General features: G+C 40.9%; 1 protein-coding gene across 1 annotated transcript in view; it reads right to left on the minus strand.

Moving 5' to 3' along the window:
• The window catches only part of ROS1 (ROS proto-oncogene 1, receptor tyrosine kinase), a 189,521-nt gene that overhangs the window by 48,464 nt on the left and 113,880 nt on the right, over nucleotides 1–27,177 (minus strand). Inside the window, 9 exon segments of the mRNA XM_068233370.1 lie at nucleotides 1,188–1,285; nucleotides 6,487–6,619; nucleotides 7,684–7,748; nucleotides 9,090–9,252; nucleotides 22,899–23,026; nucleotides 23,029–23,033; nucleotides 23,141–23,224; nucleotides 25,235–25,419; nucleotides 25,974–26,091. Of these exon segments, the coding sequence (XP_068089471.1) occupies nucleotides 1,188–1,285; nucleotides 6,487–6,619; nucleotides 7,684–7,748; nucleotides 9,090–9,252; nucleotides 22,899–23,026; nucleotides 23,029–23,033; nucleotides 23,141–23,224; nucleotides 25,235–25,419; nucleotides 25,974–26,091 (979 nt within the window).

Here is a 27,177-nt window from a genome sequence, read left to right on the forward strand (position 1 = left end):
ATTTACAGAGATATTTCTCCCACCCAGCATGGGTATGTGTAAAAATACACCACAAAACACATTATACTACTTCTCCTGAGTACGGAAATACCACATGTGTGGCACTTTTTTGCAGCCTAACTGCGCTAAGGGGCCCAAAGTCCTATGAGCACCTTTAGGCTTTACAGGGGTGCTTACAATTTAGCACCCCCCAAAATGCCAGGACAGTAAACACACCCCACAAATGACCCCATTTTGAAAGTAGACACTTCAAGGTATTCAGAGAGGGGCATGGTAAGTCCGTGGCAGATTTCATTTTTTTTTTTTGTCACAAGTTAGCAGAAATGGAAACTTTTTTTTTTTGTCTCAAAGTGTCATTTTCTTGTGACAAAAAATAAAATCTTCTATGAACTCACCATGCCTCTCAGTGAATATTTTGGGATGTCTTCTTTCCAAAATGGGGACATTTGGGGGGTATTTATACTATCCTGGAATTTTAGCACCTCATGAAACATGACAGGGAGTCAGAAAAGTCATAGATGCTTGAAAATGGGAAAATTCACTTTTTGCACCATAGTTTGTAAACGCTATAACTTTTACCCAAACCAATAAATATACACTGAATGTTTTTTTTATCAAAGACATGTAGCACAATACATCTGGACAAAAATGTATACAGAAATTTTACTTTATTTGACAAATTTTATCACAGAAAGTTAAAAAAAATCATTTTTTTGACAAAATTCATGTCTTTTTTGATGAATATAATAAAAACTAAAACTCGCAGCAGCAATCAAATAGCACCAAAAGAAAGCTGTATTAGTGACAAGAAAAGGAGGTAAAACTCATTTAGGTGGTAGGTTGTATAACCGAGCAAAGGGGTAGAAAGACTGTGGTCCACAAGTGGTTAAAATAGTATTATTTCTGCTGCTGAAAACACATGCAATTCACTTTTTCTCCTGAGTTTTCTCCTAGGTGATACTATCACACCTTGACAATAAAATGCCCTTTAAACCACCAGCAAGCATAGAAAATATAAAATAATACTTTTGTGTAACTTTTCAATTATAAAGTTCTGAAAAAGTTAATTTAAAGAGAAGTTGAAAATTATCTCCTAGGAGATAACTCAGGAGTTAATTGCATGTGGACCCTTGTATCATATAGTGAGAAAAAAATCTGAAGTTGATTATTAAAGAAATAAGGGATACCTGTGTACAAAATGTAATCCCTCCAGATAAGCACAACCTTTGGATATATCTAGAGATATCTGTAGAAGATCCATAGATGAAAGCATTGGGTTTTCATACTGAAAGAAAAGAAAATAGAATACATTTTATTACATTCTCTTTTAACAGACGAATGTTCACCCAGTAGTTTTTCCATGTCTGGCTTTAGATGAGTTATGACTATGACCTTTCGCATTAGGCATAAGGGTTCTGTTTTCCAGCTTGTCATCATCACTAAGCTCCATGCATCTTAATAGCAATAGAAGCAACCTTTTATAGTGTCATTAAATACAAGCCCAAATTCAGACGCAGCTTGATGAAAGAACTGGATGACTAGGGAAATAAATAAATATATGTGATATGTGTGTGTGTGTGTGTGTGCGTGCAAGCGTGCGTGCGTGCATGCGTGTAATCCAAGGGAGGGCAGCAGCTCCACTAGTAATACTCCAAGATGGAGAGTGTGCACGCAATTGGGGTGTCCAATCCCTTTAAGTGCAAACAAAGTCCAACGAATTGCAGCACACAAGCTTGAATTTATTGAGCAAAAAAAAAAAAAAAAAATATATATATATATATATATATATATATATATGCAGGGAAGCATACACAGCTGTTGCATATTTACATATCTTGCCACACTGCAGTCATTTATTTCCATATGCCTCACTCTTCAGCCGGCTGTTCTCTGGTCATGTTCACATCTCCTGCTGCTACCAGCATTGATGTGTCATTGCAGGAATGCCAGCCTGCCAGCAGGGGATGTATGTGTGGACACAAGGAGATAACAGCCAGCCAGAGAGCAAAGCAGATGTGAGTAGAGAGATGAAGTGTGCCACAAGGGCCCATTCAAACTTAAAAGCGCAAAATGCACAAGTGATTTTACCTCGATAAGAACGGTAAAATCACTGTACACTCCCGCTATTCCTGAAGATTGCAATCAGCACTTGTTCAAGCACTGTTTCCATGATTGCCTGAGAATCACCGTAATACAAAAAGAAAAAAAGTACCCAATAGTAACAGCACCAAACCACTCCAAGGTAATTTCAGAAATACAATAACTTTATTGGTAAAGAACAAACAGTATTAAAAACATTATTAAAATTTACCTAAAGGTGATAGCAGCGGTGTATATAAATCACAATAATATAGGTAGTCCATACAAAAATAATAATAGGGCCTCACAACCAATCAGATTACAGGAGAGTGTGCAATTCAGATAGTTAATACAAAAGTCCCTCAAGCTAACTGAACAATTATGAAGACCATACATACAGGTGCATTGGGTAAAGTGCATATAGTGCAATAGATAATGTGTGGAACAACAAGGGCAAACACTTAATATCAACCATCAACAATTATGACGGGCTCAAGCCGCTCTCCTTGAAGCGGGCTGAGCCCGCGTGATGCATTAAGGCAGTCGGCGGTGTACCCGGGCGTCCTCCTCTCCTTTCATGTAAGTCCTCAGTCACACTATCCTCTTTGTGCACCTTTGGTGTGTGTGTATAATTTACACTGTATTAGTGCTGTTGGACACATTTACAATACTGGCAGAACTGGGTTTGAATTGCTATTGTGACTTTGACATAATTGTTGACGGTTGATATTAAGTGTTTGCCCTTGTTGTTCCACACATTATCTATTGCACTATATGCACTTTACCCAATGCACCTGTATGTATGGTCTTCATAATTGTTCAGTTAGCTTGAGGGACTTTTGTATTAACTATCTGAATTGCACACTCTCCTGTAATCTGATTGGTTGTGAGGCCCTATTATTATTTTTGTATGGACTACCTATATTATTGTGATTTATATACACCGCTGCTATCACCTTTGGGTGAATTTTAATAATGTTTTTAATACTGTTTGTTCTTTACCAATAAAGTTATTGTATTTCTGAAATTACCTTGGAGTGGTTTGGTGCTGTTACTATTGGGTACTTTTTTTCTTTTTGTATTACGGTTATCTTGTATACCCAGTTAGCACATCCCTCCTATTTAATTCTAAGTGTTATTATTATTTTTATTATTACTATAGGGTGGTGCTTGTCCAAATGGTTGTTTTAAGTGCCTGAGAATCACGGCAAAATGCTGCAGGTAACAAGTTTTGCAATTGTCGTTAATCGCGAAACGCAGGTGATCAACGGCAATTGTGGCAGTGAGATCACTGCCATTAGGTTACTATTTTTCTTTGGTGATTAGCAGGAATAGCTAACAGCTATATTTGCTAATTCTGTGTGGAAAGAAGAAGGTAGCATCGAGGGACCAAATATGGTCACTTGTAAGTGTATTTGGATTTTTAAGGGGCAAGGATAGCAAGCCTGGAGGGGTGAAAGTGGCAATACTGGAGAAGACATGGCAATGCTGGACATGGCAAGACTGGAAGATAGCAAGACTGGAAGGGGGTCTGAAAAGTGGCAATACTGAGGAGGACATGGTAATGTTGCCAGAGGACCCTTGTGGGGAGTCATGAAATCACCATGGGGGGATGGGAAGCCATGCTGGTTTGGGACTTGGCAACAATGGGAGAATGGCACCACTTGAGTGGTGGTGGCACAGTAATAGGGATTTGGCTATATGGGGGGTGGGGGGACAGCATTACTTGAAGGGCATCTGGGAGGAGACCTGGCTATACAGAGGGGACATAAATATTGCTATGGGAGGACATATTTTGTGGTGGCCATGATTTTTTAGGAGTAACAGTGGTTGCACTTGTCATGAAGATGAATTAATGTCAGTGTGGTTACACTTGCTATAGGACTTCAGGTAATGGGGGTCACCAATTGGGGTGGGGGGAGTTTTGATGTGTTTGTATAGCTTAGCATCAGGACATTGTTCATAAGAGGTAGTTAGCAATAGGCATATATGGGGGGAGGTTAGTGTTAGCCATAGATAGGGGAGGATTAGTGTGATAATAGGGTTACAGTGAGGGGTAGAAGAATATCGGTATAATTATCAATATTCTACAATCAGAGATAGTAGAATAATGGTAAAATCGCAGATATTCTACTATCAGGATTTCCTCACGTCCATTTTACCGGGCACCCCTTTTAAATGTACGCCTATGATTTGTAGTTTATGCCCGTAGTTATGCCCGTTTAAAATCCATAAAAGTAAACTGTCCTTTTTTTATAAAAGCTGAAATATGTACCAAAATCTTTGCCTGCAACAACTTGAGTTGTAGCTGTAGACTGGAAATGCATATATGTAACTCTAAACTACCAGACTTATACTGTCAGCTTCCTTACAGAAGGTGAGATAGCAATGATGACTCATTTTTCACAGACTAGTCAGAACGTCCTGACCTGTCTGTATTTCAGTTCAGCATGGAAAAGTACTGTACTATAAGACAGGGCTACCTAAGTTATTGGAATCACAGGGCTGACCATATAGTGTTACATATATCATAAATTCAAGTGAAATTTAGAGGTTCTCAGTGTGACCTTCCACCTTTTCTTCTGATTTTCCTCTCAACCCAAAGACATTTAAGAGGGACTGCATTGACAGAAAAAATGCCACAATAAAAGCATTACATGGCCTATGTTCATCAAATTTTTAGACCCACTCACAGCTTTCAATGCTGACCATTTTCTTTAGTTAAAAATGGCCATGTTATAATGGTAGGGATCTGTTGACCGCACCACTGAGATAGAACCACTCCAGCACAGAGTCTAAGTGACTACGGGTCTTCACCAACACCCCCCTAGTGGAGATGCTGGAGAGCCGAACTTTGCTGCCTAGTGCCCACCAGGTTGCGCTCAAAGTATTTCCACGGTGGTTTGGAGAACAGGTGGACGCTACTGAATGGGGATCCGGTAAGCTGAAAAGACGTATTCCAGAAGACAAGCCAAGGGTCAGGGCAGGCGGTAAACAACGGAGGTCGGGGTCACAAGCCAAGGGTCAGGGCAGGCGGAGATCAAGGATAGTCGAGTTCACAGGCCGAAGTCACAACGGGAAATCAGATATAATAGTAGAAAGCGCACAAGCTTACAACTAGCCAAACTGCCAGAACAGACAGCACTGCAGCTGAGGGCAGTGCTGCTTAAAGACACGTACACGGGAACGTCGAGAGCCGCCAGTATGGTGAGTATGACAGGCCAATTTAAGAAGCATCTAGGCGATAAAAATGTCCTTAGATATTACAGGTAAAAAAATAAATAAATCTAAAATTCTTCTCTATGTAATTAAATTGTAGGATTCAGCTACAGTAGTCATTAATGGCTAGCAAAAGTGTGACGCATGCTGAATATATATATTTGCATGATAAAATTAAGCCAAAAGTATCACATGATAATTATCTCCGCATATGGACATAAACGCACTCGTGATAAATGACCCATTTTTTATTGTCCCAGTGATTTTTTTCTCTCAATACCATTAGTGATGTTATAGGTGAGAAGCAATCTTTAATATCAAAAATGAAGGACGAAAAGCACTATAGTTTTCACTCGCTCTACCCATCTGCTCAATTCTCAATTTAAGATAGTGCTTTTTGCTTCACATGTTATGTTTATTTTAACTACTATTTTCTTAAATTTTTATTAACAAAAAATTAGTGTGGTCCACTTACATGCTTTTTTTAACCTCTTGTCCTATTCGCAGGCTGATATTGCCATAATGGATGAGCAAGTCAGCAAGCAGCTGCAGAACCTTAAAAATATCAGTCCATATGGTCCATGACATGGCAGGGCATTATGCAAGAGAGTGCCTCTGCTCCTGCCCATTAAAAAGCAACCTTGTCCATATAAAGGACAAAGGATTAATTCTGACCTCAGTACCCAAGAAATTTGGAGTTGACTAACCCCACACCTGTGGTGATAGACCTACAGGGACTGAAATATGGTGGAAGGGAGCTCCCAGATATAATTCTCACCCAGGGGTTTGGAATGATTCTAGGTGTTCATGAATACCCATTACCCATTCCCACAAATAGTTGAACATATAAGACCCCAATACAGTTTAAAAAAACAACAATTTACTTAAAAATGACATTTCATAAAAATAATTTAGACTTTTAAAAAAAAAGGTGTGTTTGTATTTCAGCCCATGTTTGGGCTTCAATTCCAAATTTTCAATTGTTAATTGCCAATCTTTATCTCTTTGCATTGATAATGCTGATTTGTTTGCCATTATGACCTTTGCTTTTGCAAAATAAAACAAAAAAGGTTGCAAATTCTCTGCATTTGTCTGTTCTACAGTATTTTAGGAAAGTAGTTCCCATCATATACTGCACATTGCAAACACCAGCACAAACAAAAATATAACTGGAAAAATAAAACTTACATTAGCATTTGGTCGAGCTCCTCTCAGATATGAAAGTAGATCTCCACCGTCCATTAATTCCAGAATAATGTACTGAGGCTCATTAAAAAGGCAAACTCCTAATAGCTTCAAGATATTAGGGTGATGAAACTGACTGGGTATAAAATAAGAGTAATGTTAAATATTATCAAAATACTTTGGAAGCTATAACAAAAAGTGCAGTGAAACAACCAAACATACAAACTGGCAATCTTACGCAAATATAGTAGCCCAGCAACCCAGCAACTATACAACATTCACCGCTGGTTGTTATGAATTACTGAATTTGCCCTTTTCCATTGTTAAAAGAAATTGCCTTAGTGCCCTTTCACACTGACAGTGATAAGTTATTATGAAAGAAAAAAAAGTATGTTCACGGTATGTGTATGAAGAAGGCAGTACTACCCAACCAGGACAGGTCTCACCTGAATTGGTGGGCTGTGAGTTTAGAACTGCAGTGAATAGCGTTTGTCCCACTCTCTGGTGGGGAGTGGGGACCAATCACTGGCAGTATGGAGACTCTGAAGGAGGAGCTAGGAGGCGGCGCAGGAGTTCCCATGTGGAGACTGGGTGTGTCTGTTACAGAATCCTTCCAGCAGCAAGTACATGCACTGCAGCTTGAGCACAGGCTCTGATGGAGGGAGAGTGGAAATATTGTACACATCGGCTACAGACCTGAAGAAACAGAGGGAGTTCCTCTGTGAGATATATTGTCAGATGCAATAAAAAGTTGAAGTTAAACACCAGACCTTGCTTGACTCCTTGCTCCTCCTCCAGAGTCTTCGAACTGCCTGTTCCTGGTCCCCGGCCGAGATTGGAACAAACGCTATTCATGGCTTTTCTAAATATTCTAAACCCATACAGCCCACCAATTCAGGAGAGACCTGTCCTGGTAGGGCAGTACCTCCTCTTTCATACACATACTGTGAGCGCTCTGTTTTGTCTTTCATCTTCACAGTAGATCATCAAGCTGCCAGTACCTCCTTTCACCTAAGTGCACTGCCAGGGTCATCCAGCCCTAACCATACTTTAAGTTATTTTAAGCACACAATGGTAAGTGCACTAAAACTTTAACTTCTTTATTTTATTTTATTCAAGTTTACTTATATGTATGTCATGAAAATCACTGTATAGGTAGAATTATTCTGGACCAAGAAAACTTCAGTTAATTGGATTTACCTCATTAAGTGTGCCTCTTTCAGAAACTCCACCTTCTCATTATCTGTAGCATCACTCTTCAAAGTCTATTCAACAAAGATGTGAATTAAGTTGTCACAATTTGTGTTTCATCAATCCTCAACTCACCGTTTCAAATTTTGCTTAAAATTTACTTTCACAATAAACTGGCATAAAAATACAGCAATGCTGTGGAAATATTGGCGTAATTTAATACTAAAATGATCTTTCCATTTAATTTCTTAGTCAGCTGAGAACTTCTGGAATTAATATACCTGTAAAGCTGAGCTGAACAAATGCTGGGCACTTTCAATAATGCTTTCCTAGTGTCAATGGTGTTGAGCTCACTAGAGCGCTTGCGATTTTGGAAATTGCAAACCCAGGACTTGCAGATTTTGTGAGCATTTGGGCTCCAGTACATAGTATATGTTACCTTAATCTCTGGAAAACACAGCAGAAATCGCCAACAAAACTCAAAGAGCTAGCAATTGTGATAGCGCTATGCGATTTCTAGTCTCCCCCTGGCCTTATACTTCTCAGAGGCCCTTATTCAATTCACTTTTTCTCAAAAGGTTTCTCCTAGGGGATAATTTTTCCTCTTCTGTTTAAAATAACTTTTCAGCACCCTGCAACTGAAAAAGTATCAAAAAGTAGGTGAAAAATACTGTCAAAGTATTTTGTTTTTTTGCTGGTGGTTTAACCACTTGAGGACCACAGTGGTAAACCCAACTAAAGACCAGGCACATTTTTACTAAATTGGCCACTACAACTTTAAGGCCAAGCACAGCACACAAGTGATCCCCACCCCCCTCCTTTTCCTCCCACCAACAGACCTCTCTGTTGGTGGGGTCTGATCGCCCCCAAGTTGTTTATTTTATTTTAAATAAATATTTATTTCTTTTTTTGTCATTATTTTTTCTTATTTCTTATTTATTTTTGAAATCCCTCCCTCCCCCCAGCTGGCCAATCATGGAGATCGGCTGTCATAGGCTTCTGCCTATGAGAGCCGATTGCTCTCTTGTCCCCCAGGGGGACAGCCGTGACACATCGCTGTCCCCAGTACAGCGCTGCTGCTGATCTCAGCGCTGTACATGTAAATAGATGGCGTCTTTACAGTCTCCCAAGCAGCAATCGCCGCTCGGAGACTGAAGGCAGGGTGGAGCTCTGCCCCCCGAGCAGGAGATGCACGCGCAGCCTGCGCTCGATCTCCTGCAAATCCCAGCCCCAGGACTTGACACCCATCGGCATTAGGCAGTCCTGGGGCTGCCGCCGCGGCCATGCCCATCGGTGTTAGTCGGTCCCAGGGGGGTTAAAGAGCATTTTTTAAGGTGTAAAAATATCACCTAGGAGAAAAAGTGAATTGCATATGCGCAAGAAAATGTAAAACCTAATACATATGGCTGGAATACCTTGACAGCTATTTTGCTAGTTCCAGTTCCAGGCCCTAGAATGTCTGTAGCAGTTCCTTCATAAACTTCTCCAAATGCTCCACTTCCCAAGAAAACACAGAGATTTAGATTTTCCCGAGCAAAGTTCGGCAGGTTTTCCATTTCAACCTTTGTTGGCAGAGTGCTGTTCAAAGGGACAATGTGAGAGCAGCTGTTTTCACTAAATTCATTTGTATCACAGATACATTATAGTAAAAAGGGAATAAAAAATATGTAAAAAAAAAACAATTCAGCACAAAATTATCACGACTAATGTTAGTTAGAGGTGTTCAATGCGAAACAAATAATTCCAGCTTCCAAACATATTTAATGCAAATTGTTTGCAGCTTAGAACTAGATTAGGAGGCACGGATCTACGCAGCTCTGATCATGTGCGTAGCCTGGGAGTTCTAATTGATTTGGATTTAAACTTCAGAACTCAAATCTCTGCTGTGGTGAAATCATCCTATTTTCACCTGAAGAACATTGCAAAAATCAAGCACCTCATCCCCCCAGAAGATCTGCCAACCTTAGTCCACGCCTTCATCACATCCCGACTGGACTACTGCAATGCTCTCTACACTGGCCCTACAAAAAAGGCCTTGTACCGTCTACAGCTGATACAGAATACTGCTGCCAGACTGCTAACCAACCAACCCCGTCACTGCCACATAACGCCAGTCCTGCACTCCCTTCACTGGCTACCTATAGAATGGAGGGTCCTATTCAAGATCAGCCTACTGACATTTAAATCCCTGAATAATCTAGGCCCTGGATACATGAAAGATATGTTGCAGCTACGTAGCAATCCCCGCATTCTCAGATCAACAGGTTCTAATAATCTAGTCATACCCAGAGTCCACTTGGAAACGTTTGGTCCCAGAGCCTTCTGTCATGCTGCTCCTACGTTTTGGAACTCCTTACCTCAACAGATCAGGACAGCTCCATCCCTGGACGTGTTTAAATCCAGACTGAAAACCCACCTGTTCAGTTTGGCATTTGCAGAAATATAACTTTTGTTGTGTGAATACTTCATCCTACTAATTACTGAATCTGAGAGAGCCTAAGCGCTTTTAGTCCTATGGGAGAAAAGCGCTATAGAAATGTTATTGTATTGTATTGTATTGTATTGTATTGTATAGAACTGGGCCAATCAAATGCATTTCCTAATGATTTTGATTGGTCATTTACAAGCTAAATACAATATGCATTATATTTGTATACATGCTAAATCTCTTTGCATCTCATTGACTTAACTCCAATGTTACAAATACAATATTATTTATTTTTGCATCCATCAATCATTTAACCATAGCTGTGGTACAATATTAGTAGTTCTACTAGTTAGAAATGGATACAGCCATAACAGTCGCAATAATACAGTATATAAAATGTAGATTGCATTACATTGTGTTCAGATACTAAAAAAACATTGCTTGAGAGACCATTATTTTATTCTTTGCAAAGTATAATTTGGATTACTTAAATAAATAAACTTACTTAATTAAATAAACAATGCATCATTTCAGCCGTGGGAGCTATGAATATCTATTCTCATATTTAAAGAGAACTTGAAGTGAGAAGAATACAGAAGCTGCCATATTGCTGTCACATATAAAATGATGCCTGCTTGTTGTGCTGATCTTTTGGATTCATTATTATATAAGTCACAAACCTGCAACAGGCATTCAGCAAACTGAGTCAAGGTGAATTGGACCACCTGATCTGTATACTCATTCTGGTTTGGTCATTTAGAATATATTAAGGACAAGAGATCAGCACTACATCCAGGCAAGTTGAGTTTTAAAAAAAAGATGTCAGCGCAATGGAACTTTCCATATTACCCTCAGTTTAGGTTTGCTAGAACTGATCACCAAGAGGAGGAAAAGCATCACAAAAAGCTATCATCTAATCTTCTAAAGGAGTTCCGAGTATATGGCCAATTGGCTAACCTCAAAATCAATTACGACAAATGCGAAGCTCTTGATGTAGGCTTGAATCCAAATGTAAAAAAAAATCTACATGCCAATTTTGCATTTAAGTGGGCACACAAAGCAATATCCTATCTGGAAACTAAGATTCTGAGCTACTTGATTGAGATCTTCAAACTTAACTATGCCCCACTCCTCGCCACAATCCGATCTGACCTGCAAAAATGGGACATCCCGAAGTTCTCCTGGTTTGGCAGAGTCAATATAATTTAAATGAATGTCTTACCCTGCCTTCTATACATCTTCCAAGCTCTGCCAATAGCCGTCCCTACCTTTTTCTTCTCTGAAATCCGCAAATGTATCTGGATAAACAAGCCCCCTAGAATAAAATACGCTTTGACTACACTCCCCAAAGATCAAGGAGGAATGGCTGTGCCGAACATACAAATGTATTATACTGCTGCTCTGCTGATCCAAATAATAGACTGGCATCGCCACGATCAAATAAAGCAATGGGTAGGGATGGAGCGAGATTTGGCTCGCCCCCTCTTCACCAGCCTCCCATGGACAGATAAAAGCACTGCTGCGCCCGGCATTATATACCCCCTGGTTGCGGACACGATAAAACTGTTCCTCAAAATTAATAGAACCACTCAGATCTCACCCTGGCCCTCTCCAATAACTCCCCTCCTAGACAATCCGAGGTTTCCCCCTGGTATGAATCGCATAGCATATCAACAGTGGAGGGGCACTCAAACACTACGAGACTATCATCTGACGGAAGGGGGCTTCTGGCTGGACATTGCTACCCTGAAAACTAAACTACACCTACCCTCCCTAGATCCATGGTCTCTGCTACAATTCCAAAATTTTTTACTCAGCTTAGGTAATAGACAAAGCTTAACTCGTGATCTCATGCCATTTGAGTTGCTCTGTGATGTGGAAGGATATGTCACCAAAGGAATTTCACAAATATACGCAATGCTTATTACAAATACTGTGATTACTACATCCTTGAAAACTAAATGGGAGACATCCTTAAAGCGGAATATAACCCTGCATTTCAACTTTGCTCTAAAATATTATTTACACCATATTATATGCAAAAAGCATTTTTTTTTACTAGACCAGCATTGGAAGGGTTAAACACAGAGGTTTAACCATTTACCGCCATCCTAACGTATTAAAACGTCATGCTTACCGCTATTAACAGCAACATGACGTTTTAATACGTCGCGCATTCCCGCCGCTGCTACCGCCGTGTGTCCGCCGCTACCGCCGCCATTACCGTCGGGATCCCGTGCTGGGTGATTGGGGAAGAGGACCGAACAGTCCTCTACCCAATCGCAGTGCCTGGAGTGAATGGACGTGACCGCGAACAGCGGCTACGTCCATTCACATAAACAGGAAATGTAACAGTTTAATAAAGTGTAAAAAAAAAAAAAAAAAAAAAAAGTGAACACGTCCTATGAGTGTTCACTACACTAGCGCCATCTTGTGGCCAAAAAGTATATTACACCTACAAAATACATACATTTTCAAGTATATACACATCATTAATACAATTACACTTCCAACCCCCCCCCCCCCCCCCAAAAAAAAAAACACTTGTAAAAAAAAAAATCAGCTTAAAAAAAATAAATAAATAGTTGCCTTAGGGACTCAGCTTTTTTTATTCTATATTTTATGGGGGAAAATTAATTTTAATTTATTACATAGGGGCTTGTAATTATGGCCAGAACAAACAGAAAAATAACCACTTATATTTCAAAATAATATACTGTCGCCATACATTGTGGTAGGGACATAATCTAAACGGTTTAATTATCGGGACCACTGGGCAAATAAAACGTGTTTGTTTTATCCACAGGAGAATGTTTAATTTTAAAACTATAAAGGCTGAACACTGAGAAATAATGATTTTTTTTCTTTTTTTTCTGTTTTTCTCAATAAAATGCATTTAGAATAAAAAAATTCTTAGCAAAATGTACTATCCACAGAAAGCCTAATTGGTGGCGAAAAAAACGAGGTATAGATCATTTTCTTGTGATAAGTAGTAATAAAGTTATTAGGGAATAAAAGGGAGGAGCGCTGACAACTGAAAATTGCTCTGGTCCGTTAGGATAAAATCCCTTGGGGGTGAACTGGTTAAAGTTACGTGGAGAGATATGCAGAAGTTCAGATTGTTACATTCTATTTAGTTATATGTATCTATTGATAAATGTTACACACTCTTTGGCTGTCCTCCAAGCTCCTTCTCAGTCAGAGAGAGAATGAGTCACATTCAACACTTAGATACATTTATGTAAACAAAATGTATCTATTTCAGCTTCGGATGCGTCTGCAGAAATCTCCAGGAACTTTAAAGCCCTGTGTAACCCTTCCAATGCTGGTCTAGTAAAAAAAAAAAATGCTGGTTGCATATAATATATTGTAAATAATGTTTTAGAGCAAAGTTGAAATGCAAGGTTATAGTCCGCTTTAAACCAAACCTGACGATGCGCCACAGTATGTGACGGCGCAAAACGGCTGTCGACCTCCCCACTCACCTGTACTTCTCTCTGCTATGCTTGGGATAAGTAATGTATACCTTTAACTTTTTTCTAATAAAAACAAAGTTTTAATTTAGGGATGTGCAAGGCCTCTTTTTCTGCTTATTGGACTTATAACTTGGTTTGGCTTGTTGCACTCCCTTAGTGATTGATTCAGCCTCCTGTGCATGGTCACTTTTTCTATTGACTCACACTTAACCACTTGAGGACCGTGGGTTTTAACCCCCTTAAGGACCAGGCACTTTTTTTCCATTAAGACCACTGCAGCTTTCACGGTTTATTGCTCGCTCATACAACCTACCACCTAAATGAATTTTGGCTCCTTTTCTTGTCACTAATAAAGCTTTCTTTTGGTGCTATTTGATTGCTGCTGCGATTTTTACTTTTTATTATATTCATCAAAAAAGACATGAATTTTGGCAAAAAAATGATTTTTTTTTTAACTTTCTGTGCTGACATTTTTTAAATAAAGTAAAATTTCTGTATACATGCAGTGCGAAAAATGTGGACAAACATGTTTTTGATTTAAAAAAAAACCATTCAGTGTATATTTATTGGTTTGGGTAAAAGTTATGGCGTTTACAAACTATGGTGCAAAAAGTGAATTTTCCCATTTTCAAGCATCTATGACTTTTCTGACCCCCTGTCATGTTTCATGAGGGGCTAGAATTCCAGGATAGTATAAATACCCCCCAAATGACCCCATTTTGGAAAGAAGACATCCCAAAGTATTCACTGAGAGGCATAGTGAGTTCATAGAAGATATTATTTTTTGTCACAAGTAAGCGGAAAATGACACTTTGTGACCAAAAAAAAAAAAGTTTCCATTTCTTCTAACTTGCGCCCAAAAAAAATGACATCTGCCACGGACTCACCATGCCCCTCTCTGAATACCTTGAAGTGTCTACTTTCCAAAATGGGGTCATTTGTGGGGTGTGTTTACTGTCCTCGCATTTTGGGGGGTGCTAATTTGTAAGCACCCCTGTAAAGCCTAAAGGTGCTCATTGGACTTTGGGCCCCTTAGCGCAGTTAGGCTGCAAAAAAGTGCCACACATGTGGTATTGTCGTACTCAGTAGAAGTAGTATAATGTGTTTTGGGGTGTATTTTTACACATACCCATGCTGGGTGGGAGAAATATCTCTGTAAATGACAATTGTTTGATTTTTTTTACACACAATTGTCCATTTACAGAGATCTTTCTCCCACTCAGCATGGGTATGTGTAAAAATACACCCCAAAACACATTATACTACTTCTCCTGAGTACGGCGATACCACATGTGTGGCACTTTTTTGCACCCTAACTGCGCTAAGGGGCCCAAAGTCCAATGAGTACCTTTAGGATTTCACAGGTCATTTTGAGAAATTTTGTTTCAAGACTACTCCTCACGGTTTAGGGCCCCTAAAATGCCAGGACAGTATAGGAACCCCACAAATGACCCCATTTTAGAAAGAAGACACCCCAAGGTATTCCGTTAGTAGTACGGTGAGTTCATAGAAGATTTTATTTTTTTGTCACAAGTTAGCGGAAAATGACACTTTGTGAAAAAAACCAATAAAAATCAATTTCCGCTAACTTGTGAGAAGTAGTACAATGTGTTTTGGGGTGTATTTTTACACATACCCATGCTGGGTGGGAGAAATAACTCTGTAAATGGACAATTGTGTGTATTTGGACAATTGTCCATTTATAGAGATCTTTCTCCCACTCAGCATGGGTATGTGTAAAAATACACCCCAAAACACATTATACTACTTCTCCCGAGTATGGCGATACCACATGTGTGGCACTTTTTTGCACCCTAACTGCGCTAAGGGGCCCAAAGTCCAATGAGTACCTTTAGGATTTCACAGGTCATTTTTGTTTCAAGACTACTCCTCACGGTTTAGGGCCCCTAAAATGCCAGGGCAGTATAGGAACCCCACTAATGACCCCATTTTAGAAAGAAGACACCCCAAGGTATTCCATTAGGAGTATGGTGAGTTCATAGAAGTTTTTATTTTTTTGTCACAAGTTAGCGGAATTTGATTTTTATTGTTTTTTTTTCACAAAGTGTCATTTTCCGCTAACTTGTGACAAAAAATAAAATCTTCTATGGACTCACCATACTCCTAACGGAATACCTTTGGGTGTCTTCTTTCTAGAATGGGGTCATTTGTGGGGTTCCTATACTGCCCTGGCATTTTAGGGGCCCTAAACCGTGAGGAGTAGTCTAGAAAACAAATGCCTCAAAATGACCTGTGAATAGGACGTTAGGCCCCTTAGCTGCTTAGTTAGGCACCTAGGCTGCAAAAAAGTGTCACACATGTGGTACCGCCGTACTCAGGAGAAGTAGTATAATGTGTTTTGGGGTGTATTTTTACACATACCCATGCTGGGTGGGAGAAATATCTCTGTAAATGACAATTGTTTGATTTTTTTACACACAATTGTCCATTGATGGGTGGCAGTGACAGGGAGTGATTGATGGGTGATTAGGGGGGTGATTGGGTGCAAACAGGGGTCTGGGGGGTGGGCAGGGGGGTCTGAGGGGTGCTGTGGGCGATCAGGGGGCAGGGGGGGGAGATCAGTGTTCTTGGGTGCAGACTAGGATGGCTGCAGCCTGCCCTGGTGGTCCCTTGGACACTGGGACCACCAGGGCAGGAGGCAGCCTGTATAATACACTTTGTAAACATTACAAAGTGTATTATACACTTTGTATGCGGTGATTGTCGGGTTAACATCCCGCCGGCGCTTCCGTATGGCCGGCGGGATGTTGCGGCGGGTGAGCGGAGACAGGCGGCGGCGAAGGATCGCGTCACGGATGCCGCGATCGCTCCGCCCATGCCCCTACAAGGACCGCTGCCTTTGGGCATGAGCTGGTCCTTGCGGGCTCCACTTCCCGGCCGCCTCTGTGCGTTAGGCGGTCGGGAAGTGGTTAAACAAAACCTTTACGGACACTCAGTGGCGAAAGATCCTCATTTTAGCTCATAAGTCCTCTACTTCAGCCCGCATCCAAGAATCAGGATACTAACTCCTAATGCAGTGGTATTATACACCAGAAAGACTGCATCGTATCTACCCAGAATCTAGCCCTCTTTGCTGAAGATGTATGGCCCACACAGGCACTCTTGTTCATATATTTTGGAGCTGTCCACATCAGGTAACAGGGGTTGAGGCTTCTGAGGATCCAGCTTATTACCTATTACACACCTCCCCCAGGAGACTCGGAAAATATAAAAAATCGCTATCCAAACATCTGATCAACTCAGCCCGTATAATTATAGCTAGGCACTAGAAATCATCTCGGGCCCCTGCCATAGCTGTGTTGCTGCTTGAGATGAAATCTATCGAACGCATGGAAGACCTAACACATTCTATCCATCTGAAAAATTAGCAATTTCTAAAGATATGGAGGCCCTGGTTCGAATTCTCTAAATCAGAGGACTATAAGCGTTTCATAGAGAATTAACGAATTATATTTCCCAATACCCTGTCGTCTGTGAGCGTCTTACCTTGTTTGAGCAATAATAAGGGAGATTAAGATTTTAGATTATACAAAAGCCCACACAGTATCTTGTACACACTGAACTAGCCAGCCCTTCTTTTTCCTTTTCTGTTTCTTCTCTCTCTTCTTCTCCTCTCCTTTCCTATCCTGTGATGTCTTGTCTTCTCTCTTCTTGTTTGTCCTATTTCCTCTGTTTGTGGTTCTAGAAGTATTAACAGGGGAGTATACGCACCTCTACAGCCTGAATCTGAGCAATTTAGAGAGTAAAGGTGCTCCCTGAGTGTATGAACCCTTTGGGCCTCAGGCACACCAAAACTTTGGTCATAGGAAAAACGCCATCAGATTCTATATTTACACACATGGGTGCAGACATGTGGTTTAATAAAACTCCTATACTGCTTAAAGAGAGTCTGAAGCGAGAATAAATCTCGCTTCGGACCTCATAGATAGCAGGGGCATGTGTGCCCCTGCTAAAACGCTGCTATCCCGCAGCTTAACGGGGGTCCCTTCACCCCCAAATCCCCTCCGTACAGCGGGGGAGCGCTTCCACATTGGGGCAGGGCTAACCGCCGCAGCCCTGCCCCACGCGCCTCTGTCAGACGCGTATCTCCACCTCTCCCCCGCCCCTCTCAGTCTTCCTTCACTTAGAGGGGCGGGGGAGAGGCGGCGATGCGCGTCTGATAGACGGCGCTGAGAGGCAGGGCTGCAGCCATTAGCCCTGCCTCCAGGAGGAGCAAAATCACGACCAAGTTGGTCGTGTATTTTGCAAGGGGGGACTTGGGGGTGAAGGGACCCCCGTTTAGCCGCGGGATAGCGGCATTTTAGCAGGGGCACACATGTCCCTGCTAACTATGAGCTCTGAAGCGAGATTTATTCTCACTTCAGAGTCTCTTTAAAGTCTTTTTCTATATTGTATACAATCTCCTGTTGTAACCAAACATATTTTAACTTCATTGTGCTTTATCACTAATGCTAGGTGACACTGGTTAGTCACCCTAATCTTGAATATTGTGAATGTATAATGGGTGCAATGTTATGCGCTATATGTGTTTTTGTTACTTTTATAAAAACTATTTCAAAATACAAATCTTAAAAAAAAAGAAATAGCTATCATCAAAAAAACTCAACTTGATTTCACGAGTCTGATACGCAAGACCATTTGAGCTCCATGCAACTTAAATCACATGTATCCTTCCTCATTTACATACATGGAATGTTGACCACCACTCCTTCATGAATATCCCTTCTGGTATGACATGCAATTTTTTTTTAAATACTAGAAAACCATTTAGTTGTAAAGGAATCGGTAGTAAGAGGAATATGAAGGCTTCCACATTTATTCCCATTTACCAAAAAAATGCTTATTGCAAGAAACTTAAACTGATTCTCTACCACTATTAATTTCTGGATCAATGACTTAGAATGTATATGCAGATAAAGAGTTCTGTCTCATTTATGACCCATTAGTGTAACTCAGACACTACCAAAGCCAAAACATCAGCCAGGAAAGGGAATAAAGATGGCAGCCTTGATATCCTCCTCATTGTGGTGTTTTATAAATCAATAATAATAATTATAGTTTTGAGTACGTTTCACTGCTTAGCACTAAACTTAAAGTGACACTGAAGTGAAAAAAAAACTCATGATCTAATGAATTGGATGTGTAGTATGGATAATTAATAGAACTTTAGTAGCAAAGAAAAAATAGTGTCATATTTTTATTTTCAGGTATATAGCTTTTTTCTGCATCATTGCATCATTCTCTAATAATTGCAGTTTCCACATTACACTCAGCATTTTGAATGATTTCACAGAGCAGGCTAATGAGCCTTTGAACTTTTCTCTGCAGAAAAACCATAAGCAAAGAAGAAACAATGAGAGACAGTTGAGATAAGTGCTTCAAAAGACAGTGTTGTTCAAAACTTTGAAGCTCTTTTGCATAGATAACAACTGAAGTTTCTTAACTCTTCCTGTACTGGAAACAATATAAGACGTATATCTGTGCTAACAATGTTTTATTTCTTAGCAGTACTACACATACAAATCATTATATCATAAGTTTCACTTCAGATTACCTTTAAGCTGTTAGTGCTGAAGAAAGTAAAAAGCATAAATTAAATGTCAGCTGGCATTTTGTGAACTTGGCATTTTTGTTGTGCTATAAAATGCCATTCAAGTAAGCTGCAACCTATTTAAAAAATATAAAATTACATGCACGTACATTTTTATTACAAAAAGACACTAAATTACATTTAAAATTAACTGTTTACCTCCCACACCCAAAAACTACCCAAATAAAATTTTTAACAAAAAAAAAAAATTACAATAAAAAAAAAACATAAATAGTTACCTAAGGGTCTGAACTTTAATATGCATGTGAAGAGGGTATACAACTAATATTTTTTAAATTATAAGCTTGTAAATAGTGATGGACGCAAAACTAAAAAAAATGCACCTTTATTTCCAAATAAAATATTCGTGCTATACATTGTGATAGGGACATAATTTAAATGGTGTAATAACCGGGACAAATGGGCAAATAAAATACATAGGTTTTAATTATGGTAGCATGTATTATTTTAAAACTATAATGGCTGAAAACTGAGAAATAATTATTTTTTTCCATTTTTTTCTTAATATTCCTGTTAAAATGCATTTAGAAAAAAATAATTCTTAGAAAAATGTACCACCCAAAGAAAACCTAATTGGTGGCAGAAAAAACAAGATATAGATCAATTAATTGTGATAATTAGTGATAAGGTTATTGGCAAATTAATGGGAGGTTGAAAATTGCTCGGATGCATAAGGTGAAAAACGACTGAAGGCTGAAGTGGTTAACCCATTCAGGTTCCGTCGTTTTCACGTGAGAAATGTTCACCTCCCAATCATTAGCCTATAACTTTATCACTACTTATCACAATGCACTGATCTATATCTTGTTTTTTCCGCCACCAATTAGGCTTTCTTTGGGGGGTACATTTTGCTAAGAGCCACTTTACTGTAAATGCATTTTAACAGGAAGAATAAGAAAAAAATGGAAAAATTCATTATTTCTCAGTTTTTAGCCATTATAGTTTTAAAATAATACATGCCTCCCTAATTAAAACTCACGTATTGTTTTTGCTCATATGTCCCGGTTATTACACCGTTAAAATTATGTCCCTATCACAATGTATGGCGAAAATATTTCATCTTTACATTGATACTTAAAAAGTTTAGACCCTTAGGTAAATATTTTCATTTTTTTTTTTTTTAATGTAATGGTTTTTTTTTTTTTATAGTAAACATTTTATTTGGGTAGTTTTGGGAGGGTGGGAGGTAAACAATAGATTTATAATGTAAATGTGTGTTACCGTATTTCGCGCCGTATAAGACGCTCCGGAATATAAGACACACCCAAGTTTAGAGGGCAAAAACCTGGGAAAAAAAAATATATTAAATCTGGTACGTCTATATTCCAGGAGCATCTTTGAACATGTTGTGTCCTCCTGTGTACCTTATCTCTCCACCTGTGTGCCCCATCTGTCCTTCTGTGTGCCCCATCTGTCCTCCTGTGTGCCCCATGTCTCCCTTCTGTGTGCGCCATCTCCCCCATGTGTCCTGTGTGCCCCTTCTCCCCATGTGTCCTTTGTCATGTCTCCCACATGTGTCCTCCTGTGTCCTGTCTCCATGTGTCCTCCTGTGTCCTGGCTCCATGTGTCCTGTCTCCATGTGTCCTGTCTCCCTGTGTCCTGTCTCCATGTGTCCTCCTGTGTCCTGTCTCCATGTGTCCTCCTGTGTCCTGGCTCCATGTGTCCTCCTGTGTCCTGGCTCCATGTGTCCTCCTGTGTCCTGGCTCCATGTGTCCTGTCTCCATGTGCCCTCCTGTGTCCTGTCTCCATGTGTCCTCCTGTGTCCTGTCCCCATGTGTCCTCCTGTGTCCTGTCCCCATGTGTCCTGTCCCCATGTGTCCTGGCTCCATGTGTCCTGTCCCCATGTGTCCTGGCTCCCCCACATGTCCTTCTTTGACTGGCTCCCCCGAGTGCCTCACTTCTCCCCCTCTATTTTCCTCCTGCCCCCCTCCATGTGCCCACCTCCCCCGTGTCTCCAATATGCCCATCTCCCCCCCCCCCCCCCGTCTCTCGATATGCCCACCTCCCGTGTCTCCGATATGCCCCCCGTGTCTCCGAGATACCCACCGTAAATCCTTCCCCCCTCCGGGTCTGCAGCTGTAGCGGCTTACCTGATACATGCCGCCGCGAAGTCTGCAGACACCCGGCTACTCCATATGTTTCCTCTACTGCGCGGCTACTGATGACGCAATCAGTACAAGCCGCGCAGTAGAGGAAACATATGGAGTAGCCGGGCGTCTGCAGACTTCGCGGCGGCATGTATCAGGTAAGCCGCTACAGCTGCAGACCCGGAGGGGGGAAGGATTTACGGTGGGCATCACGGGGGGGCATCTCGGAGACAAGGGGGAAGGAGGTGGGCATATCGGAGACACGTGGGATGTGCGCACATGGAGCGGGGCAGGAGGAAAATAGAGGGGAAAAGCTGTGGCACACGGGGGAGCCAGGCACAGTGATCGCCCACACAGGCAGGGAATCCCCAATGGCGGCGGGTCGGCGGTTTATATCGGCGGGCGTTCGCAAGTTGGGGATTCCCTGCCTTTGCCGTATAAGACGCAGGGACTTTTTCTCCCCATTTTTGGGGGAGAAAAAGTGCGTCTTATACGGCGGAAAATACGGTAATTTGTATTTTTTTTTTCTTACAGGTGTAGTATTACTTTTTGGCCACAAGATGGTGGCCATGAGTTTGTTTACATGACGTCACTCTAAGCGTAACACACGCTTAGAGTGACTCATCGGAGAGGGAACGGCCAGAAAAGGCGCAGCTTCCGAGAGAAGGGCTTTTTCAGCGGGGGAGAGGAATCAATGATCGGGCACCATAGCCCGATACATTGATTCCTTGGCTACCGAATCCACGGCCGGGAGTGCGCGTGCACGCGTGCGATCGGCCGCGGGAGCGCGCGGTAGCAAGCATGGTTCCTGGACGTAGAAACTACGTCCAGGAACCAAAATAGGTTAATCATGTAAATCGCAATACATAAATCACCCATTTCAGATTACAGACAGCAGATGAAAATGGCAAACAGCCAGTTCAAAATGGTGCTGCTCTTCACACCTCAGGCATGTAGTCTCTCCCACTGACAGTGAAATGAATCCATTATTTTGTACTTGTGTACCTTACCCAATATCTAAATTTAATCAAAGCCTTCTCAGGGTTGAGTGCTTTGGAGCACTTTCCAAAGTGCCCACATTTCGAAAAGCGCTTAGCAAAGGTAAGCCTATGAGGGTGTCCCGACAGCAGCATTGTAATTTGGTTAAAATCACAAACATGCCACATGTAGCATTTTTTGGAGTGATTCAGCTTGAATGAATGTGCAAAAAAAAAGCACATTCCTTCAAAAATCACTTTGAAATCTCTATCGCTAAACACTAGTGATGTGTGGTGTGAACTGAGCTTTAGTGATGGGAATTATACTTGTGTGTCTATTTACATTTGTCACTCTCTGGTCATTTTTATAACATCCTGCCTGGTGAAGAGAATAAAGGTAAGGATTCTTGAAAGTCTGTTTTTGAAATGTTGTTTAGCTTTTTGTATTTTTTTTTATCTCTTCAATTAGGTAAAAGCTATTACTGGGAAATGTGTATTTTGTGCAAAGCAAACAATAATAACCTCTGTTTCTTTATTTCAGTGCTTTTAAGAAAACGATGTAAACCCAGCATCCTAGACAGGAAAAGGTAGCTCAATATTATAGAGAATATAAATCAAGTTTACCTAATAGCATAACAGGCATTTGTCAAGCCAACAGCATCAGGTATCCCTCGAAGTTTGGTAAGTTCCTTGTCCTCACTGAGGATATATATATTGTCTTTCTTTTCTTTGCCCTTCTTCTTGAATTCTGGTATATTACTAATATTAGTAAAAAGAAATATATAATATACATTTTTCATTCCTTCTTAATACATTAACTTACCGACACACACACACACACACACACACATGGAATTTCTACATACCCACAGCAGCTATCAAAAGAAGAACCAAAAGTACGCCTAAAACAGAACCCACAACTATCACAACTTCATCAGAAGGGTTATTCTCTGAAAAAATAAAATAAACAAATACGTAAAAAAATAAAAATGGATGTATGAAAAAAACTGCATTGCAAATTATGAAATAGACATGAAAATATAAAGGGTGTGTACATTTCCTAATATAAAAGAACAAAAGTTAGAACAACAAAGATTTTCCCAGATTTTTATTAGCAATAAATAAAAATACAGGCAAAGACCTCTTCTGTTGCAAAAGAATACCCAGAAAGATCATGGTGACCCACAACAACTAGAAAAGTATATAAAGACACCAAAAGCTCTCTTACTAAAAAGAAACAATGAATATAATTTTGCCTTCTTAAAACAAAAGGTATTTGCGATAATTCCGCTTTAAGTGAACAACTATGGTTTTCCATGAAGCATCACTCCCAAATATGCAAATCATCTCATTATGCATTACTTTAAAAGAAAACGGTTTTGCATCTGCATTGCGTGAGAAAACTAAAATATGCAGAATAACACTCTTAAATGTGGGCAGCCACACTCAAGATCAGGCATAACGCCTCCTTTTTTAGGCCAAAAATCATTGGCTTTTTTAGATGTAGATGAGTGATGATTGACAAGGGCTGCTGCCCAATCAGCACAATTTATGTTTATCTCTAAAGTGAGTGGCTGACTACAACTGCTCTTAAAGAAACCATCATCCTATCCAGATTCAGGAAAGTAATGCGTTCACTTGCATTACTTTGTGTTTCAATACAAACAAAAAATGTAAGTAAAATTAGAAAAATATGTTTTTCATTCTGTAAACTAAGTTTCATTGCATCATAGTAATTTTAACCTCTTAAAGGGAACCAGAGACCCCAGAAAAAAGATTCTATACATACCTGGGGCTTCCTCCAGCCCCATATGCACGGATCGCTCCCACGCCGCCGCCCTCCGCTTCTTGTATCCGGCGGTACCGAGTCCCGTAGTTTCGGCCAGTCGGCGGCAGCACACGGCCAATTGTCCGCATCACAGGGGCTCTCAGCATACCCTTATGCGTGCGGCTGCCTACTGCGCAGCCGAACGCGTAAGGGTATGGAGGGAGCCCCGGCTCATGCGGACAATTGGCTGCATCCGCCGGAAGTGACGGGACCCGGTACCGGCGGATCCAGGAAGTGGAGGACGGCGGCGTGGGAGCGATCCATGCGTATGGGGCTTGAGGAAGCCCCAGGTATGTATAGAATCTTTTTTCTGGGGCTTCTGGTTCCCTTTAAGGAGCATGGGCTTAAACCCCTCTAAAGAACAGGCCATTTTTCACAAAACGGGCCATTGCAGCTTTAAGGCCTCGCTGCAGGGCTGCACAATTCAGCACACAAGTGATTCCCCCTCCCTTTTCTCCCCGCCAACAGAGCTCTCTGTTGGTGGGGTCTGATCGCTCTACCAGTGTTTATTTTTTTCCATAAATATTTATTTGTTTTATTTTGCAATATTTTTACTTATTTTTTATTTATTTTGTAATCCCCCTCCCTCCCACAGCCAGCCAATCAGCGTGATCGACTATCATAGGCTTCAGCCTATGACAGCGGATCAGTTTTGAGCCACCCAGGGGGACAGCTGTGTCACACTGTCCCCTGTACAGATCTGCTATAGATCGCAGCCCTGTACCGTGTTGAAAGACGGCGGTTTCACCGTCTAACAGTCTCAGAGTGGCGATCATCATCCAAGTGGAGATGTGCGCGCATCGTCGCGCGTGATCTCCCGCAAACCACTACTCCAGGGACCTTACGCCGATTGGCGTTAGGTGGTCCTGGGGCTGCCGCCGCAGCCACGCCTATCGGCCTGACGCAGTCAGCAAGTGGTTAAAACGAATCTATGTTTGTAATTATTATATAGCCACAGAATTGGATGCTTACTATTGTAGATGTATGACCTGTTAATATATTGTTACCCACTGTTGTCTATATTGAACTCTGTACAACACTAGAGAATATGAAAGAACTATTTAAAGGAAATTATAAAAACAAATAAATTACTCTAGACAATAGCAAAACATGCCAAAATACAGCAGCATACCTGTCTGCAATATGATATGTTCACTTGAATCACTGTAATCTCCAAGGCCTAACATGTTTGCTGCAGCTGCTCTGAATTGGAAACTTCCATCCAGCATTGTAGACTTCCATATGCAAATGCCACTACAAGAGCCATTGTACACCTGTTGCCATGGCACTAGCTCTTTCTCATCAGAAGACACCTTTCTGTAGATAAAGGCATATTTTTAATTGAAAACTGGAAAAAAGCAAACAATTTGAATACATGAAAAACATTTTTTAACCATGCACTCAACACCATAGGGTGTCATCTGTCACACATGCTTTCCTTTACCTCTCTATAATGGTCATTTTTGAAATTTGTATCAAACCAGGATAGTTCAGATGTGTTTTTGTCAATAGAGGGTTGTCAAGGCAACCTAGGTGCATGTATGTGTGGGAGAGGGGAGTTCAGATGGTAAATATTTTTATAACACAACAGGTACTTTTTAAGAGTCTGAGGTTTACATCTAATGAATAAAATGGCATTGTGGGTCCAATTGACTTAATCCCCAGTAAGAAGTACTGGGGTACCTTCAACTGCAGGAGAAACTGCAGTAGGCTTCAGAGCCCCCAGGTGCCTGCATCACATCCTTGCTAACCATTCAATGTCTAAGTACTGTACATATGAAAGGTTTTATTTAATGAGACATTAAAGGTAGAAGTAGAAATTAGAAGGAAAAACTGGCAATTAAAAAATGTGCCCATGCAGGTGTACTTACCTATATTCTAATATATTATATGTTAGGTTGCGTCCATTATCTTCAGCAATCTGCCACTGAATGGTGCTCTTATCTCCAAGTGCATTTTGTGGAACTCCTGGTTTGCCTGGGACTCCAGCTGAAAGGTAACATGTGGGAACTGGATTATAAAGAAACGTACAAGAAGCACTGGTGCAAAAATGAAGCAGCTGCCCAGAGCAAATTATTACTATTCTTTGTATCATAATAGAAAGAAACCTCGTTTGTTGCTCTTTCAGGGGCGTAACTATAGGGGAGCAGCCCCTGCAATTGCAGGGGGGCCAGAGCTGTGGGGGCCCCAACCACTAACCGTTCCTTCCTCCAATACAGGGTAGTATACTACAGATCTACAGGTGTTTTTGTGGCTACTCTCGCTGCTCCCTGCCTCCTCCATAGCGCCGCTCTCCACCTGCGTCCCTTCCCTCCCCGCTGATTGGAGAGAAGGGATGCAGGTGGGGAGCGGCGCTATGGAGCTGCTATGAAACACTTGTTCGTCATTAAACCCAGATGTCTGTACCTTTAATAGTCTTTCACCAGAGTTTATTGTTCTGCTAAAATGACTCAAATAGCTGCTCAGATATGCAGCAAATTACTGTATATACTTGAGTATAAGTCTAGAAATTTCGGTCTGACTCACTAAATAAAAGTATAGGGGTCGACTTATACACGAGTCACGGGCAATACTGAGCACACTGAGTAATGTGTGTACTATTAGTGACATTCCAATTTGCAGCAATTTACCCAGTGGTAAGTGACACTTTCTTGATAAAGGAATGCCAAGAAAGCACAGGTCTGAAAGTCCTGGCCACAACAATTAACATGAAAAGGGGGGGGGGGGGTACTGGGCTGCAGGAAGGGGAGAAAAATAATTGCTGCACTTGGGGGCCTGGAGGAGTTATTGGTTGCACTTAAGGGACTGGAAGGGTTAATGGCTGCAGTACTGTATGCAGTGCAATCATTAACCCCTCCTGGGTTCCAAGTGTAGAGGTTAATTCTTCCTGGGCCCCAAGTGCAGTAATTAACTTTGCTGGGTGGTCTCATACCTGAGTCAATAAAAAATTCCAGCGGGTCGAATATTGGAGTCAACTTATACACAAGGTCGACTTTTATTCGAGTATCAAATCAAAAACAAAGAGGGACACCAAGAGCCCAATATAGAGTAGTATGCACTGGTAAATGAAGGTGT

Source organism: Hyperolius riggenbachi, chromosome 4 (genome assembly GCF_040937935.1).
Source record: "Hyperolius riggenbachi isolate aHypRig1 chromosome 4, aHypRig1.pri, whole genome shotgun sequence".
Classification (NCBI taxonomy): Eukaryota; Metazoa; Chordata; class Amphibia; order Anura; family Hyperoliidae; genus Hyperolius; species Hyperolius riggenbachi.